At 29.9% G+C, this 21182-nt stretch overlaps 1 protein-coding gene across 1 annotated transcript; it reads left to right on the top strand.

The window, feature by feature from the left end:
• Nucleotides 1-13019: 13019 nt before the first annotated feature.
• On the top strand, nt 13020-20159 carry LOC124826629 (ethylene-responsive transcription factor-like protein At4g13040). The gene is made up of 7 exons (XM_047299515.2): nt 13020-13366; nt 14351-14531; nt 14631-14761; nt 16895-16979; nt 18709-18892; nt 19397-19518; nt 19599-20159. The coding sequence occupies exons 2-7, from the start codon at nt 14489-14491 to the stop codon at nt 19703-19705; spliced, it is 672 nt and encodes a 223-aa protein (XP_047155471.1). The 5' UTR covers nt 13020-13366; nt 14351-14488; the 3' UTR covers nt 19706-20159.
• The last annotated feature ends 1023 nt before the right edge of the window (nt 20160-21182 follow it).

Raw genomic sequence — 21182 nt, 5'->3', positions numbered from 1 at the left:
AACTAATGCTTAATACCTATTGCAGGGGTTAGACGGTCAAGTATTTTATACTGGTTCACTCAATCCTGAACTACGTCTAGTCTCCCTCAAGAACTCTTGAGATGTTCCATTAATCTTATCTAAGATTACAACCGAGTACAAACCACTCCTGGTATACATTGAGTATTCTTACCACTCTCGGTTCCCTAGTCAATCTTGACTGATCCGAGTTTAACCACTCTTAGTATCCAAGTATTCGTATCCAAGTATTCTAACCACTTTTAGTATCAACCCTAAACAACTATCTAGTAATTTTAACTCTCTTGAGCTAAACAATACAAGTGTTTTAATTCTCTTCAGAACTCACAAACACAATTAGTGTTGGTTTACAAGTACAAATTCTGGTAACTCTCACTGAGAGGATAAATGCAATAGAAAGAAATATGAGAAATTGTGAAGTTCTTTCTTTTTGTTCTATGAACAGACTTAGACAATGTAAGCTTATGAGAAAATAACAATGTAACATTACAATGATAGCGAAAGTTCTTATATTCTTTTGTGCGAGTCCTCATTTTATAATTTTCTTTGAGAGGTAATTTTTATTCAGAGATAGTTGACTTTGTTAAGAGTAGTTGGTTTATTGTACGAATATATGTACTTTTCTTCACCTTGGAAAGAGTAGCATTGCTTTCATAGTTAAAGCTTGTACGACTAAGGTAGGACATAAATCTTTAGGAAATATTCCAGGAATGTCTTCCTATCTCACAACGTCTTTCTGATCCTTGTGCAATGCTTTTGAGTATATCTTGGTATTGTCAATATCTACACATATAAAGAGAAAAACAAGAAGCAAAGTAGACAAGGTACAATATGTAGATGCATTTAATGATTTATGCGTTGATATGATATTGAAGCATGTTTTGTATAAGTATTTAGTGTAGGTCTGAGCTTTTTCAAGTAATAATAGTTGTTAAGATATAGCGTTTATGGATTCTTTCAATAGACATGTTTCTGACAAATGTTGTTTAACTCTTCTATACTTGAGACGTCATGGTCTGTTTTATGAGTGTTTAACAAGAATGTTTTGATGTGCATAAGGTCCAAACGTTATATGTCTCTAAATGATATTTCGTTAAATATTGTTTGGTAAACTTTGAAACTTCAAATGTTAGATAATTTATTTTCTTTAAACGATTTTGTCTTAACATTTTCATCTTTAGTTTCCACAATGAGCCATTGAAATTCTCAATTTCATATTTTTTTGTCATGACTTAAAAATTAACTTATGCATTTCTAACTATAAATATTATCACTATATACTATAACAATGAAGGTAGATTGTAAACTAGTACATCAGATAAATTCCCAATAAAGAAAGGTGGGTGGCTAATTGATAAACACTAGTAAGAACTTTCCTAGACATATATTTTCACATTACCACATTATATACACTAACTAATGAGAATAATTTCTTTTCTAATCTGAAATATCAAACTAACTATAATCACAAAAAAGTAGTAAATCTTAAAAAATATTTTGAGAAAATCAAAATTTGAAAGGACCGAATATATATATATATATATATATATATATATATATATATATACATATATATATATATATGTATACATATATATACATATATATATATATATACATATATATATATATATATATATACATATATATATATATATATATATACATATATATATATATATATATACATATATATATATATATATATATATATATATATATTTATAAAAGTTGAAAACAATTTTTTGGGGAAAGGATTATACAACACTATTCTTATCGCAATAAAAAAAATATAATTAGAGAGAACAATTTAACTTAGCTCAAATATCAATCATGGCTACTAGAGTAACAATACAAATATTCAACTAAAATAAAAGAAAAAAAATGAAAAGAATAAAACAAATAATAGTCAATGATGTAATTTTATTATAAAAAAAAGTTACAACATCCTTCTTTCTAACTCCAAGCAAAAAATAATAATGATCTCTTTTGCAAATAGGAAAAACAACTACAAATAAAACCTTCCTTAAAAAAATAATTTCCTCTCTTAAATTTTTTTCTCAAACACTAAAGCAATAAAAAAAAGAAAAATATTTTCAGATATCTTCCTAAGCAAATACTATGCTCATTTTATAACATAAAAAAATAAACATCGAAGTTCCTAACCATATGAAACTTCTCTTCTCACTTATATAAAAATAAAATATTAATTATTTTATAAATTACTTTAATATTATAATATTATTTATTAATATTTTAAGATAAAATTATAAAAGTATATAACTAAAATGTTAATTTATTAGTTTCCAATTGAATATTTTTCATTTGGAAAAGAGTTAAAATATCACGTCCATTTTGTTTGTTTCGTTTTAAGAAATCAAATATACAGGCAGTGATTAAGAGAAATGTTGTGGACATTTCTCACAAAGACATAATAATAAAAATAAAAGTAATAATAAAATATTATTCATATGAATTCATGCTGTGAGTAATTTGTCACGTTGTCTTGATTAATTAAAAAAAATGTTAAATAACTCAGTTAGAGTTGTAGTCCTAGTGATCCCCGCCTATGACAACTTATAAATACTTTGGTTTGATTAATATTATATATATATATATATATATATATATATATATATATATATATATATATATGATATTCTTTTTTGTCTTTTCTTAAATTTTATCTTCTTTATTATTATTTTTGAATTTAAATAATTATTCATAATAAAATGCTATTTTTCAGTATTATTATTTTAATTAAAATCATTATTCTTTATAAAAACATTTACACTTTTATAATTTTAGTAATTATTTTTAAATTTAAATAATTACTCATTACACTAAAATTTATTTTATCAATAACTATATTTATAATTATATATATATACATATATATATATATATATATATATATATATTGTTTTTTCAATTTTATTCTTTTAATTACTTCTTTTAAAATTTAAATAATTTATAAATATTTAAAAAATCATGCGTGATAGCGTTTCTAGTTAATTATAAAGTAGTTATTATTCTTTTCTTATTAAAATATCAACTTTGCTTTAAACATCATGTTAGTTTTTTCAATATCCAGTGAATTAAACTCTTAGCAGATGTTTGATACTAAAGAATTTACTTACATTTGAAAATCATGATTTTCAATCACCATGGATCTTGGAAATTATTATAATTGAAATAGATTAGGTCGTAAAAAATATTATTAAGAACATTTTGTAAGAACCGAGAACTTTCAAATTTTGGAGTGAACATGTGTGTGGGAATAATGACACCGAATGATTTATATTAAAATAATATAATTATATAAAGAAAAGTTTGAAATGTTTGTCTCATTTTTTGATACAACTATTTTTCTTCAAATTTCTCTCTCTCTTCTTTTTTCCTTCTTTTCTCTAAAAATCTCTCATCTTACTTTCTCTGATTTTCAATCAGACCGAGCTTAAGTAGTCTTGGAGTCAAAAACATCATTTTTCATCGATCAAAGTCTTGTTTAGAGCTGATAAGTCTCGATTTCTTGAGCTCTTGTGAGATTCCAAAACTTTTTGACACATGCAAGCCAAGTTTCTGGTTGCATGTGTTCATCAACTTCCTCTTCCCATTTCTGATCACATTTCTAGTCTTTTGGTGGTCTATCCTCATCAATCAGTGAGCTATAAGTGTTCTTGGGATTTTCTAGAAGTGTGAGCAAATTTTTGGAAGGGTAGAAGATTCCCGTTCGGTTAAGAGGTAAAGGAAGCTAGTTAATTTAATTGTTTGGTTGATGATGTATGAAAACGTTGTTTGATGGTCTTGCATGTGGGTGAAAATTGAATGTTTGGGTGTTCGACATTGTTTGTGTGACATGTTAACAGTTCATTTTCGGCCTGGGCAGTATTCGGTTTGATATTAGCATTCGTTATTAGTCGTACTCAGATCTGTATAAATGTTCGGTCTTACTAGCATTCGGTCTCGCTCTAGTGTTCGGTCATACACTAACATTCGGTCTCACTAGCGTTAGGTCTTACTAGCGTTCGGTGATGTTGTAGTGCTCGGTCTTGTACTAACACTCGGTCTCTTAGTACCACTCGGTCTCTTAGTAGCGTTCGGTCTTGTACTATCACTCGGTCTCTTAGTAGCGCTCGGTCTTGTACTACCATTCGGTTTCTTAGTAGCGCTCGGTCTTGTACTAGTGTTCGGTCTCGTACTTGTATTCAGTCTTAACTGTGTTCGCCCTTATATGGGCCTTACCTGTTAATGACCATTCAGTGATATTTTAGAAATCAGTCTTATATTAGTATTCGGTATCAACTCTAAGTGTTCGACCTAAGCTATAGGTGTTCGGCCTAAGCCATAAGCGTTCGGTCTAAACTTAGTACTTGGCCTAGTGGTAGTATTTGGTCATGTTGTGGTACTCGGAATCCTCTAGTTGTCGGTCATTAATTATGCTCGGCCCTCTCTTCAATTGTGCCTATTATTGATTGTCTGGTCTTGTTCTTTAGGTAGTGATAGATCGTTCGGTCTCCAACATTCACAGGGTGTTCGGTCTTGTTCATATATGTTGGTGATTTCTGTTCGGCCTATATTTATATTTATTCTAGTGTGCTATTTTAATTAATTGTTCCAATTGCTTTGATGACTTATGTATGCATTATCATAATGGTGTCAAAATGAAAGTATGGTATGATAATTGAAAGGATGTGAAAGAGAATTCCAAGGAGGAATGTCTTAGTGATTTATTATTAAGGTGGTGGTAAAGTATGAATATGGACAGCGAAATCCACGACGGTCATCCTGAAATTATGATGATTACCAATTATCAAGTAGACATGGGTAATGCATTGTGTGAGAATGTCAGGAGGTCCTAGCCTATAGGGTCTTAGGTGAGTTATAACGGATTAACCCCGGGTGGCAGCTGATGGTTTTCCAGTTACTACATCACCAGGTGCACAAACGGCCTCAAGCTACATATTCATACAATTTAGATGGTCAAGTCAAGTGTTCGGTCATTGCCTGTAATGTATGGTCGGTCATTGTATGCTTGAAATGCTTGGTTGACACATGCTTATGTATTTGTTTAATTTGCATGATTAGTGTAATCAATTAAATTACTCTAGCTTACCTTTGCTTTTCTGTGGCTTGTCTTTGTGTGTTTGTTTCTCTTTTGCGATGATCACCTGAATGGTGTGAGCTTAGGGATACAACTTTTTTAGTTGGCTCATCGGAAGGTTGTTGGTAAAACAACAATATATGAGTATTTCGGTCTTCAGGTGAAGAATTTAATTCTTCATAAAATTATAGTTCTGTTATTTCCTTATCAATGTAATGTTTCATTTTAATAATTTTATATTACTAAATTGGGATGTTACACATTTTATATATGTTTTTTTGGAAATTAAAGTTTAACATAATTTTTTTTATCAAACCAAATTCTAACATGAAAAGATGGAATTTTTATTTTGGTTCAATATTCTATTAACTCAAAAATACTAAATTCTAACATGAAAACGATGTGAGAAATATAGCAACTTAAATGGGTTCAAATAGAATCCAACTTACTTGCAAGTTAAATGGGTTAATAATACACCACCAACCTTTATCACTTTTTTTTTTCATTACTTCTTTATTATAGTTTTAGTTGTATAAATTAATAATTTGATTTTTCTAAATGTTAAAATATTATTTAATAATATTTAAATGATTTTAGATATTTAATTTATTTACTTGTCTAACTATATAAATTGATATTTTGATTTTCATTTACCATATTTATAATATAATGTTTGATAAAATAAATAAATATTTTGATTAAATATGACTCCGAGTTAAATTAATACACATTTATTATACTACAACAAATATATAAAATTATTTGAGAGAACAAAATATATTTAAATTACTCAACCTACATAACTTATTAATCTCAAATTACAAACTTTTTAAATGAATCAAGCTGAATTAACTCTTAGCTTAATTCATAAGTAAGCACATGAAAACCAACTCTTTACATATAAATTATCTTTATGATATAAAAAATTAAGGGAATTATTCTAGGATTTTTGAAGCTTGTATTATTTCATTTAAGCCAAACATTTTAATATTAATTAATAATATGTTGTAAAATAAAATAAATTTTAATTAGTTCTAACGAATAAATTATTATTTTTTAAAAAAGAAACTATGTTCTATTTTTCTTTTAGAATTAAGACATAAAAGAAATTCTTCATTTAATTTTCAGTGTTTCAATTTTTTAACACAATAAAATATTACCATTTAACAGGTATTTTGTTCTTCTTTGTACATTATATTACGAATTAAAACGCAAATTTCGATGACAGACTGATATATAATATTTGGGTTTGATAGTAAAAAAAAATATTGAAAAGCATATCAAGTAATACCTCAAACAATCACAGTCTCGTGTTACAGCTTATAGTTTTTCATACTTATCAGACTAAAACATCATACATATATAAACTTAAACATTATGGCCATAATAAATAGTCTATCATATAATTACAATCATACTCATCTCTTTTTTATCAAAGAATAACTTATCTATTTATTAAATATAATAGGATCACATACACATTCTTCCAAAAACATCATAACATATTTGTTGAGGACTTCATATATTATTAGACTCTAAGATTATACGTATATTATACTCATTCTTATCTTTCTTGGACTTGGTAAATTTTAGCTATGAAATCAAAGTTATCTATGATGACCTCTTTTAACTCTTATTCTAAGTTTTTTACTCTATATGAGTCTAATGCTTCTTAGAGTTCGGATAGTATAATCTAAGTCATTTCATCAATACACTTCATAAAACAATCAACAATAGAGTTTCTATTGCAAAAACTACTACATTATCATCCCAACTCACTCATCAAACCAAAGTAAAAAAACAACTACTTGTAAGCACATACAACATTCTCACCTCGTTCATACATCACATTCTCATAAAATCTTAAATTATCACACCATGTTATAGATATGTTTCCTAATTCTATCCAAACTCATCACGTATCATTTTATTCAATTGAAACATTACTAATACATAATTTATTTTCTATTGATTAGCTCAATTTTCACATACAATATTTACATTAACCACACACCTCAAAACAAAGATCCCAATGGTCCAAGTGAAGAATTATGTGTCTAGGACGATAGTCAAAATTTTAGCTTGATTCAAAGATTAATGAAGTAAGAATCCCAATTTTTCCAAAGATGATGCCCTTAGACCGACTAATTGAGTGAATTCACCGACTTTGTTGCATCCAATGATACTAAAGTCCCACCCAACACTAGCCAAGTTAATGACCACTATCTAATGGGGCACCCAATGACACTATAGTGGCACCTAACGTTGCACCAGAACTTAAACTTCTTTTATTAAGTTTTAATTGAGTAATTTGACTTTTCTTAAATTATTCCCTAGTTAATAAAATTCATAAATTTATAATATAACTATATTTTAGCTTAAGAAGTACCAAATTTAATCAATCAAAGGTCTCGTAGAGGTGTTTCCATCAACAATCCAACCTAGGTTCTACAAGAACAACGCACACTTTCTGATACCAATTGAATCAAACTCACTTATCTTTAAACAAATCTTACAACAGTAAACATATTACATATTTATCACTGTAAGTTCAATACCAAACCACTTCATCGCAATATATCAGTTCATAATTAAACTTTAATCAAACAAGACTTCACACATCAAATATATAACAACTCAAGTGAAACGTACTCCTTTAGGTTTCAAATGATGTTTTCTTTTTATATTCACAATTTATAGACAAATTCAACTTGTCAAATATATCACTCGAAACCAATGATGACCCATTTATCATTCATTGAGATAAGCACCAACAAATCACAATTTCACTTATGCAACTTTAGTAACACTATTAAATCAACCAAACATCACATAATCCCTTAAACCAAACAATTCCTCTCATTCATCAATTGTTACCACTCCAATTTCAGATACACATCAGATGCTTCACATTTCAAATTAAATATTTCAAAAAAACACATCTATAAATCAATCAAAACCATAACACATATTTCGTTCATTGGATTACAAAAAAACTTTTAAATATATAACTTCCCTTACCTATTTTAGACTCAAATGATGCTCCCTGTCAACTCTACTTCACATAAGCTGCTCTACCTACATATAGAAAACTTTGATCAAAGGTCATAACACATCCTTATTATTCTAATTGAACAAAGATTCACCTTGAACCCTATACTACTTACAAGTCCAAAGATCACACATGCAACAAATTTCTTAAAAGACTCAAAAAAGACTATAAGATGAACTTACTCTGACATACTATGATATTGAAATAGATGAAGGATGAAGTCAAATATTTAGGGAGAATTAAAGATAGAAGTTTAGAGATGAAAATATTTATAAAATGAATTTTTGTTAATAGAAAACTTAGTTTCAACTTTTTATTATTAATATATATATATATATATATATATATATATATATATATATATATATAATACGTAATATTTATCTGATTTTTTTAACTACCTAATCCAGACATATTTTGTGAAATTTGTTAAATTTATTTCTTCCAGTAGCAAACTTTTTAACAAACACATCAACAAAAAATTTAAAATCAGTCATACTCAAATAATTCATTAAATATTGTAAATTTTTATATAGGATATTAACAAAATTGAATGGGATATTATCATATAATAAAAACAACTAAAAACACTTTTTTTATCTAAAAATAGTAACTAAAATAATTTTGCTTAAGATATTCATTGAAATTTATGTATAGAAATAATTTTTATATTTCAAAAATAGATTGAAAATACATAGGATTTAAAAAAGATACTAATAATAATATAATAAAATATTAAATAAAGCACATGTATTTTTTTTTACTTTGTTATATATATATATATATATATATATATATATATATATATATTAATCTATATTGAATATGTGTATTTCTTTAATATTATAATAATATACAATTATATATCTTACTTTTGTATTACATAAAGAACGCACAATAATGTTTCTTCACTGTTTTGTTTTATTGATATTTTTATATAAACTAAAATTTAGTAATGAAATAAAACAGAAAAAAAAAAAAAAACTTTCCTTTGTAATTAATGCCAAGACTTACGATGAATTGAAAATTGATATGGTTAGGTTTAATTTTTCGGTCGATATTTTTGTCTAGAATTTTAAATAGATCTATTTCTTTTTGGACGTTTCAATTGGGTTCTTGTTTTTGTAAAATTGATGCAATCAGGGACTTTCCGTCAAATTGAGAAGAAGTCATTAAGGAGAGTGTTACGTGACATGCTGACAATGTCTTTTTAAATGATATTTATATATATATATATATATATATATATATATATATATATATATTAATCTATATTGAATATGTGTATTTCTTTAATATTATAATAATATACAATTATATATCTTACTTTTGTATTACATAAAGAACGCACAATAATGTTTCTTCACTGTTTTGTTTTATTGATATTTTTATATAAACTAAAATTTAGTAATGAAATAAAACAGAAAAAAAAAAAAACTTTCCTTTGTATTTAATGCCAAGACTTACGATGAATTGAAAACTGATATGGTTAGGTTTAATTTTTTGGTCGATATTTTTGTCTAGAATTTTAAATAGATCTTTTTTTTTTTTGGACGTTTCAATTGGGTTTTTGTTTTTGTAAAATTGATGCAATCAGGGACTTTCCGTCAAATTGAGAAGAAGTCATTAAGGAGGATGTTACGTGACATGCTGACAATGTCTTTTTAAATGATGTGGCATTAAAAATGTGTGAAGTGTATTTTTTTAATTTTTGAATTAAAAAATGGAGTGCAAAGAGGGAAAATAAAATTTAAATAAGGGCAAAGTGGTAATCTCATTTCATAGAATACATCGAAAGGTCCAAAAGCACTGCCAGCACCAAACATTACTCCTGGAATGTCATCCTTCATCTTCTCCGATAACCAAATCACGCTTCCATGGCAGCCACTGTAGACAGAACTGCAAATTGCAGGAACCCAATCGCGAGTTCGTCCAACATTTTCACCACTGCGAGACAAAATCAGAACCTGCGAAAATTCCCAAATCAAAAATCAGAAAAAAAATGTATGTGAACTAATGCAAAATTGACAAAAAAAAGTTGAATCTGCGAAAATTTCCAAATCAATCGCCACTGTGAAGCATCTTCACCGGACCACCTCGTCAATGTCGCCGCAGAGACCACCTAAACACATCAGCGCCTCTTCGCGAGCTACTCCTAGGCCGCCAGTAATCGTGATTCGATCTCCACTGTCTTCTCAACCTGAAACGCATAAAAACCAGAAACGATAGAGGAACCCTAAAACGCAGAAAAAATCCCCAAATCAACGAACCCTAGTCGCGCAAGCACGATTGAGACTCAAGAGGCGAAACTCAGGAACGTGATTCCCTTCGTTTTCCACCATCATCGCGAGAGATAATTAGAATCGTGAAGCACTTGCAAAAATAAAAACGCAACCACAGGAGAAATTTTTCTCTCGCGCAAAGAGATCTCCATGGCAATTGGCAGCAGCACACTTCGCGGCGCAGGTAGAGGAGGCAGAAGCAAGCCTTCCAAATCCCAATTCTAAAACCCTAATTTGGGTGAGAAAGGGGCTTCCACCTGGCAAGCCCCCATTGGATACTTAATTTAATTTGATTTCCCAACTTTGCCCTTACTTATATTATATTTCTACCCTATAACCTTCATTTTTTAATTCAAAAATAAAATAAATACAATTGAGACACGTTTTTAATGCCACATCATTTAAAAAGACATTGTCATCATGCCACGTAACACCCTTCTTAACGACGTCTTCTCAATTTGACGGAAAACCCCTATTTGATTCAATTTTACAAAAATAAGGACCCAATTGAGATGCCAAAAAAGAAAGGGACCTATTTGAGATTTCGGACGAAAATAGGGACCTACCGAGACATTAAACCATATGGTTATTTGAGACTTGTTAGAAGTGTTCTTTTAGTGAAAACTGATATCGAACAAAGTGGTAGTTCATTAGAATGGTTTTGAGAAGTGTTTTTAGTGTAAAAGAGAGGTTTTGAGTGTGAGATTTTGAAGCAATGAGTGTAAATTGTTTTGGGAAGTTAGAGGTCTGTTATTAGATCTATTATGACTTGTCTAGGCTTTCAAATGAGAAATATTTGGTGTAGAACTGTTAGGGTCATCTTAGGGTGAGTTCTTAGGTGTTTTTAGTCAAATTTTGAGGTTTTACATAGTGAGAACTTGAAACAGAAGAGCTGAGAGTAATATGAGGTGTTGAGGTGTGTTAGCAAATGTATTTAGACTTTGTTATGCAGTTGGTGGACTGATATGGGTATTGGAAAGTGTAGAATTGGTTTTGGGGTAGCTTAGAGGGGTGATTTTGGGTTTGGAGTAGCAATTTGGAGTTATAGTGGTGTTTTTAGGTGTTTCTTAGTGTTTAGAAGGTCCTAGGAACCAATTAAAGTTGTGGGACAAGTGTTCAAAGTCATAATAATTGATTTGGCCATAGTTTCTGGTTTTAATCGATTATGACACTAACATCATAGATTAAAACAAACACTTTAGTCTAATCAATTATGTTAGTAACATAATAGATTAAAATAGGCAATTTTGCCCTGTTTTGCTTTATATGAATTGTGGCTTGCCTTAATAGATTATATTATCAATCTAATAGATTATTTCTACTAGTAAAGTGAAAATTTGACTAATCTAAACCAAATTCACTTGTATTCATATGATCTATGTTTTTCATTGTTCTTTTATGATCCTAAACAATGTTATCATCAATTTTATATGTTGGTATGCAATGTAAAAGTGAATGGATATGTATATGGTTTCAAAGTTGTGAAATAAGTTCCAAGGTGGAATTCCTGGGTGTGGTTTCAAGTGTTGTTATATATGCATTATGTGTGATGCATGATATGTTAATGTATTTTATTGCTTGTTTTTATATCTAGATTACCTTTGCTTGTGTGTTGTTTGTCTATGTGTTGTTTTTTTTTGCGATGATCACTTAAATGGTGTGAACTTAGAAAAATCATCTTTTCAGTCATTTCAGCGAGAGATGAGGATGAAACAACAGTTGATTCTACAAGTGTAGATCTTATCTTTTATATGTTTGTTTTCATCTACTGATTCTATTATCATATATGTAATATTTTATTTTAGTAGTTTTATACGGTTAAAGTGAGATTATACCTATTCATTGAAATTTATGTATAGAAATATTTTTTATATTTCAAAAGTAGATTGGAAATACATAAGATTTTAAAAAAAATACTAATAATAATATAATAAAATATTAAATAAAGCACATGTATTTTTTTTACTTTGTTATATATATTAATCTATATTGAATATGTGTATTTCTTTAATATTATAATAATATACAATTATATATCTTATTTTTGTATTACATAAAGAACGCACAATAATGTTTCTTCAGTGTTTTGTTTTATTGATATTTTTATATAAACTAAAATTTAGTAATGAAATAAAACGGAAAAAAAAGAAGTTTCTTTTATAATTAATGCCAAGACTTGTACGATGAATTGAAAATTTTGTGGAGATAGATTAGTATAAAAGTTGAAATGATATTTAGAAATAGAAAATGTTGAATTTTCTAAGTGTACATCTTGATGATGATTGACTGAAATATGAGTGTTAATGGGTGAGAATAGAAAGGTGGAGTGAAGTCCGCAAAAAACACCAGAAAAACAGCCGCTATAGTACAAACAAACACAGTGAATTATTGTACAATTATAGAAATAGATAGGTAATAGAGAGGAGGGCAATATGGGAAAGAAGATGTCTCAAACGTAACTAACCTCAGTGGTATTTGTTGGCTCTTTAAAGGGTAACATTGACATTGAACGCTATTAAAGTAGGAAGAGCAGCTATTAGTTACGTTCTCATTCTATTTTTTCAACCCTCTCTTTCTCTTTCTACAAAGACTTTCTCTGTCCACAACCATCATACCATTACACCTTACCTTACCACCCCTTCCACCACCCTTTTCTCTCTTTTATACCCACATCACAACACAAGAAGGAAAGAGAGAAAGAGTGAGAAAAACAAAAACAAAAACAAAAGGTGGTAGATGCATGAGCCACAACACAACACAACTCACATTATCTCATACCACACTCACCACCTTCTCTTCCCCCAAAATTCTCATAATTCTACCTCTTCTCTTACCTTTTCCCTTCAGATTTCTCACCACTTCTCTTCTCTCCTGCCACCTTATCCCACCCTTTTCACTTTTTTTTTTCAGGTATATTTGCCAACAACAATGGCTTGTTTTTCCTTCCTTTTTCTCTGTATTTTTTTTGTCTCTTATGTTTTTGTCTTTCTGGAGGTTATTTTTTTTTCACCTCTTTCTTTCCTCCTTGGTGTGTGATGAGATTTCTGGTCATGGGCATTTTGAGTTGACTGCTCAAAAGCCTAAAGACTTGGTCTTTCTCTTCTTGGCTTTTCTGGGTGTCTTCAATTTTCTTTTGAATGTGTTATTTGGTTTGTGTTTGTGTGAGGTCAAATGGGTCTGTCTTTGCTGTTACCGTCCCCCTTCCAAGAAAGGTGGTAGGTTGATGGGGTTGACTTCAACCTAGAGAGAAAGACTTGGCTCATGTGCGTGCTTTTTGTTTCCAAAATTGGATTCCATATAATGTTGTTGGAGTTTTCCTTAGAAAAACCAGGATATTGTCAACTTTGTTTTCAAAAAAAATGTTTTTTTTTCTTTGAAAATAGTTTTCACCTTTCAGTTTTGAAGGGGTTGGTGATACTTCTTGTTGTGATCAAATTGGATTGCTGATTTGAGCAATTGTTTACGGAGTTTGTTCTTGAGTGGTTGGAATTGTGTTATGATCAATGTTTCTCTGCATTTGTGTGTTTGTTTATGGAAGTTTTGCTAGATGAAACACAGGATCACTGTCTGCACTGCTTAAAAGTCAAAGCAGGATGATTTGCTAAACCTTGTTTTGTTGGGATCTAGTTCTGAATGTGTAATCCCGTGTTTTCCCTTCTTTACTTTTCACTTCTGATCATTTTTATCTATTTTTGGTCCCAGAACTTGGAAGAGACCATTTCTTTTTGTGGCATAAATAGTCATGTGCATCTTCTAAGACACCTTTTGTCTTTTACTCATTGGCTGCAAAATTATTTTCTTGTAGACTTGATAGTAAATTTTTGAATCTCTGACATGACATTATTTGGTTTTACAACATGGAACTGATCTTGGAACTTTCGTCTTTCCTTGTAGGTCTATCTTTCATTTTCATCTGCCTGAAACATTCCATTTGTGGTGCTCACCCCCCCGGCTGAATTGAAGGAAAAAGTTGGTATTATACGAAATTAATCACCGTGATTTGATGACTTGGTAAGAAGACTTAAATTAGATATGGTGAGCTTGAGAAGGCGCAGACTCTTGGGACTATGTTCAGGTATGGTAAACATGTTTATCTCAATTGTTGCAGAATACTTTTATGAACTGTGTCTTAAACTTAACTGACATTGTTTCAAATATATTTTTTCTATTGCAGGAAACAGTTCCTTTGTCACTCCACTCCCTCTGTACTGTGAGAATTTGTCTAGTCTTGAAAATTCAACCCAGCAAGCTAAACCCAAGAGTGAGCAGCCTGTGCTTTCCGATGATGCAAGCAACCTGGACAGTGTAAGGACAACATTACTAATGATAGATGATTATATAAACCTTTTTTTTAAACTTTAATTTGGTTTTTCTGTGAGTTTACTTCAGGTTTTTTGACTTGGTATCTGTTTAGGACATCTTTTATTTTGAAGTCCATTTCAACTAGCTACATATCAGATCATTCAAACCTTTACTTTATTTTGTTATTACAATGCTGTAAATTCAATTTAAATATCCAGGTGAGGAAGAAAGTTTGGCATCACTTATGCATTCTCTATCTTCATTTGAACATGTTTACTTAAAGGAGAATTCAACCAATGAGAATTACTCAAATTGATTTCAAGAGTACCAGCTTTCGAATAATGATTCATTCTGAATCTCTGGTTATTATCATTCATCTTTACAACATGGGTATGCCCAATGTTAAGTGGTTGGTTGGACAACTCTTTTTTTTTTTCTCTTTTTTCAGTCATTTTGGGTAATTGGTTGGATAAATTTGGTGGTCCAACTATCTAAATTTATTTTATAGACTTTACTAAATAAGGTAAAAAGGCCCTGAGTAACGTTTCATCTTGTCTTCAAATCTTCCTTTTATTTGGAATGTTTTAATTTTAATCTCTGTACATTTAAAGACTAAAACTCCTGCACAATTTACAAGTCTGCCTTTTGTCTGAATATTTGTTGAAGTTTTATATATTTGGATTTAGTTTTTGCCTTCTGTCAATCTTCCAAAATGTTCGTGCCTAATCCTAATATGAAAAATTCATACTTAGTAATTATTGGGCTTAATTAATAATTTACCATGGGTGTGATAACTTGCACACCAGAGGCACATTCTACCCAGTTCTTATGTATTAGGTAAAAGTTGTCTCTATGTTATAATGCCTACACTGGACACAGACAGAACTGTCTTGTGTGATGCTTAGAGTTTTAAGCAGCATTATGTGACATTCAACATAGGAGCATTATGTGATCATCATCCATACTCTTTCTGTGTGTTCTCCAGCTGGGTGAATAAGTTAGAAGGTTTTTGTTATTGATTTTTTGACGCCTCTTGTTTATTATCTTCCAATCTTTTCAGTTTTTCACATCATCTTTGTGCATTGATTCTGGCTTTTTGGGTAAAGCCAATTTGAGTGTCAGTTGCTCCCTCCAAGGTCAAATCTTTTGCTTGCATTGCTTTTCTAAACCACATTAATATCAGTGATATATTTCAAATTCAGAAAAGCTCTCAAGTTGTCTCCTAGTGATTGCGTCTGAAAATGGTTTTCATTTGTTTTTGCACTGGTCAGCAGTTTCCCTTCTCTGGAATAACTTGTTTGGTGTTGATGGGTTTTCTCCTGGATCATAAAAGTACCTCTGTTAATTTTAGAGGACTCAAAACCAATAGAGATTTTCTAAGGTTTCAGAATTGTTATCAGATTGTGGTTATTTGGTGTATATAGTCAGAAAGAAATTCTGGACATTTTTACTGCTTTATTGTTTTCTCCTGAGTTCCTTTGTGACTAACTAGTTCACTTGGCTTCTTTGTGGTGTTTTTCTAATGGTCTTCTTAGGGGGTGTCTTTGTTAGATGTACAGATAGATTGATATGCATTACATGTTTTATGTTCAAAGTTGTTTTGTTTCCTTTCATGTCATCCTGCTTTTGCATTTTGTTTTTCTGTTTATTAAAACAAAAGAACACAGATGCTAGTAGAGGTGGTTGGTGTAGTATATTGGATGAGATGGTATGCTGGCGTGAAAGTGTAAGTAATAAGTCCTATATCAAATAGACGAATTGGGGTGTGTTTGTTTTGTCTGGTTCAGTAATGTTCATTGGAGCATCTATACTTTCCAATTCATAAACATAATCATTCCCATTTCTCATAGGATAATTGTTCATGTATTGATATGCTTTTGCAGGGATCTACTACACCAACCACCTCTACTATGAAGTCTTATCCTATTTTGTGGGGGAGGGTTATTTGATTGATACCTCACAACTCTATCTTTTAATGCCAGAATTAAGAAGTTTTTACTTGGATTACCATTTACATGTTGATGAATTAGATGTTTACTAAGTTGATATGATTAGAAAGTTAGCTCCATGGTATTTTATGTGTTATTTAAATCTTGACAGCCAAAAGCTTAAACTAACCTGTTTTATCTTAACCAGAATACTGCTGTGCTAGAAGAGCCAGGATCATCAAATGTTTCTGGTTCAAGCTCATCAAAAGAACAGCTTATTCAACCAATCACAGGTTTGTCAGTTTAACAGGCCAATTCTTTGCTGTTTTCTTTTAATCTGTGGTTTAGTTTATTATAATGACTTACCTTACGTAGTAAAAGGATGTTTCCTTTAAGATATGTATGTAATTATTAAATTTAGAATGAGTTTAATGTTAATTAGAAGTCAATCCTTAAGTTTGGATCCCGTTAAAAAAGTAGAATTTTTAAATTGTTTTACCATTCAAATTTCTTGTTTGAAACACAAGATGAACTAAACGGTTTTAAATTTATAATTACATTGTTACCCTTAAAATAAACTTATCTAAAGAGGGGGGGAAATGTCAATGTCAACAATTGAAGCTAAAGTCAAATCACATTCAATTCCAAACAAATTTGAATGGATTTCTATTTTTAATCTACTTAGATAAATTTGTATTTTTAATATCACATTAAATACACCTAAAATATTTTACTCCTAATATACTATTACAACAACGGTCTTTTAGATTTCTTTATTAATTTCTTGAGTTATCTATCATTATTTCTAAATTTCATAACTTAACAACCCTTAGTGGAATTATACATCAAAAAAGAGTTGACATAATGATAATTAAACTCATACCACATGACTTGAAGATAAGGAGTAATAAAGGAGTTTGGTTTGTAGTAAAAATCATAAAGCGTCTTAATTGAACCACTTTGTGGGAGCTTGATTACAGAACAAAGTTATCTACAAACGGTGTCTATATTTTATTGAAAACCTTAAGATGATACATGGAGAAGGGTCTATTTGGTAGTTAGAGAATACACATGATCAGTGTGAAGAAATTTTCCATTATTTTCGTAATGTGTCAAGTGTGTTCTATTTCCTTATCTGGTACATTTGTTCCACTTGCTAGTATGATTATATATCTTGAGGAAAAATACCTAATTTGGTGTTATGGTATAAATGTTTAAATGTTTCTATACACTCTTTGAGTGAATGTCTGAATATGCTTATTTGGTCATACTTAAATGGTCATCAACATTGCTTCTTAATTACATTGGGTATATTATTATCTTTACTGGAATGCAATAGTCTTGTATATCATTTACTCAAATTTCTTAGCAATGAGAATCAGCAATAAAAAATGAATGATGAATCCTCTAACTACTCTATGTACTGGATATTTGGTTTGCATGACTAGTAAAGCTACCAGTTATGTACCCTGGGAATTTGTGCTCACTGTGTTTTTGTGACATCAACTATATTAATTCAAGGAATCCAATTTTCATGGATAACCCATTATCCTTGCTATCATGCAGTACACGATGATTAAATGACAAGAAAGGAACTGAACTTAAAGATGTTTATGGTTGAACTTTAGTTTTATTGTGAGTATACTAAATTAACATAGCCATTTTCAGGCTAGCTAGTTTGGGAAAACATCTTGTGTTTACATTTTTTGTTTTGATCATGATTACAAAAGTGCCACATTGTTTTCACTACTTTATTTCAAAGTTTTGAATTGGAATTGGAAATGATGAAAATACGACAATGCTAAGATTTGTGTTGAAATCAGAAATTATGAAAATAACACAATGCTTTCCAGGATAAATATTTGAAAGCAAAAAATAAAGTGAAAAGATGGTGATATTTGTGTAATTATTAGTGAAAACAGGAAATGGAAATAGAAAACATTTTCTTGAATCTGAACAACTTTGTTAGGGTAGCATTTTTTTATGCATGAATTGTCTGTTACATCCTTTACCTGTATTTAGCAGGACCTCCCATTAAACGCAGAAAGCGACACAGAAGAAAGAATTTGCACAACCAAGAACCATGCTTAATGAGAGGTGTATACTTCAAAAATATGAAGTGGCAAGCCGCTATCAAGGTGGACAAGAAACAGATCCATCTAGGGACTGTTGGATCACAAGAAGAAGCTGCTCATTTATATGATAGGTAGTATCTTGAATTGTACAAACTATTACCATCACTAATTCCTTTCAATGCTTCATAGTGAGAATATGCAAGCTTTTCAGTTGTAATTGATAACCTGACAGTATACCTAGTTGGTTCTGTTCCAATTGTTAGAGCATGTGTTTTTCACTCTCTACTCCTTATTCCTCCCCTTTTCCATATCCTAACATGTTTTTTTTTCCCACTTCATAATCATAGTAGTTACCATAATCTGTAGCTGAAAGAGAAAGCAGAGCTACTTTGAATCTAAGCACATTATTTTGTTCAGAGTGTTAGGTTTGAGATAAGAACAGTCTCTGGACAAAACCTATTTTTCATTAACTTTTCTACTATCTGGTAAAGTGCATTATGCATGCAGGCAAGCTACCATAAACCATTGTTAATTCTCAAACAAAGTAGTTAGTATTTGAATGATTGCATGAAAAGGAGGAAGATTCAACACTGTAATGGTAAAGTTTTCATGATCTCTTTATTATTTATCTGTAGGGCTGCTTTCATGTGTGGGAGAGAGCCCAATTTTGAGCTTCCCGAGGAGGAGAAGCGCGAACTTAGTAAATTTAAATGGGATGATTTCTTGGCAATGACTCGACAAGCCATCACTCGCAAAAGTAATCTCTCTTCAGAACCATTTCTTGTTCTAGATTTGTTTTTCCTCAAATTTTAACAGTTGCATAATTTTTTTTTGTAGAACACAAGAGAAGGCTTAGTCCTGGACCAGGTAATAGTCATGATATGCTTCCACTGCCCAAAGATGATTGGGACAGTAAGCAAGGAGTGAGCGAAGATGCAGAATAGGAAACTTGTATGTCTTGAAAGTTATGATTATGGAATAACCTAAGAGTGAAGATGAAAAACCTCTAGGCTTCACACTTCAACTCTACATCATGCTAGATCCATTTTTATTGTAGAGAAATGCTGCATTATATCAGACCTTGATGTCATTCATCATCCTTCATTTATGCCAATTACTACACCTTAACCCAATAAACAGTCCATCCAATGCTATTAGAATGTGACAACTACCATCTGTTGAACTCTATCAGTCCATCAAACTAGTGCAAAGCCATTTTCTTCTTCTTCTTCTTCCACTTGGTGGGAATAAATCTGCTGCTCTTTATTTCTACTGGTAAGGATTTATGCCTAAATGAATCTTTCTCAAACACTTGATTGAACTGTTCTTCAATTTAAATTGACCATATTTTGTAATGTTTAAATGATTAGTATACATACAAACTCTTCCATGGTGTAACTACACATTTCTGATTTCACTAGTTGCATGGTTCACATGGTATCATTAAACTTGATTGAAATATCCTCTGAATCTGTCTTAGCTTTCTTTGCAAATGTCTAAACCACAAATGATTCTATTACTTTTTCTTGATTGGTATCGTATATTAATATCTTTTCATATATAATCAACTTATATTGTATCTATTATTGTATGATCACACATTTATCTTGGTATTTTCATATTTTTCTCATGTTTCCTCTTCTAACATTTACTATGATTTTAACGAGTAATTGTTTATAATACAGTAAACCTTTTTATCTTTCTCTTTTTATAAACACAATTTGCATGATTTTTATTTTCACTAAATTCTGTCATTTTGTATTATTGAGTACGTATACTTGTACCTAAAATCCTTATGTATGATATATTTAGTCTTAATATTTTTTAAGAAGACTTAATGTGGTTTTTCTGTTCTATTTTGTTCTTGAAATTGAACAATAAACATGTGAAAAGAGGAAAAGATTGTAGTAACATATGTCAGTTTATCGTTTTTAAACGACATTAACTCTGATATAATGGAAGAAGTCATATTTAGTTTTCTTAACAAATGTAATTGTGTAAAAATATATATTAAATTATTGTTATAAATATGTTGATCAAAAATTCTATTTAACCTTTTTGTTATTTCATGTATTCTTCTCTGTCTCATACATTAAATCCATTTATTCAACAGAGGAAATTTTGTTAAGTTTTTTTTTTCTTAAAAGAATCAAATATTAGTATTTGAAACTCTCAGAAAAAACTCGTTAAGTTGTTTTCCCCTTTAAATAACATTTTAATGTATTCAAATTATTAGAATAAATATTTTAAGTAATTTTAATTGATTAAAATATAACTTTAATAAAATAAAACAGTAACAAACAAATGTATGAAAATATTAAGTAATTTGTATCAATTAAATCATGTTTTTAATTGGTTGAAATATTCTTGCAAACCAAACAAAAGTAACACCAAATTAATAAATTAATACTCATTTTATTC

Source organism: Vigna umbellata, chromosome 5 (genome assembly GCF_029865625.1).
Source record: "Vigna umbellata cultivar VRB3 chromosome 5, Vumbellata_1.0, whole genome shotgun sequence".
Lineage (NCBI taxonomy): Eukaryota > Viridiplantae > Streptophyta > Magnoliopsida > Fabales > Fabaceae > Vigna > Vigna umbellata.
This window is presented reverse-complemented; position numbering and strand designations above follow the sequence as displayed.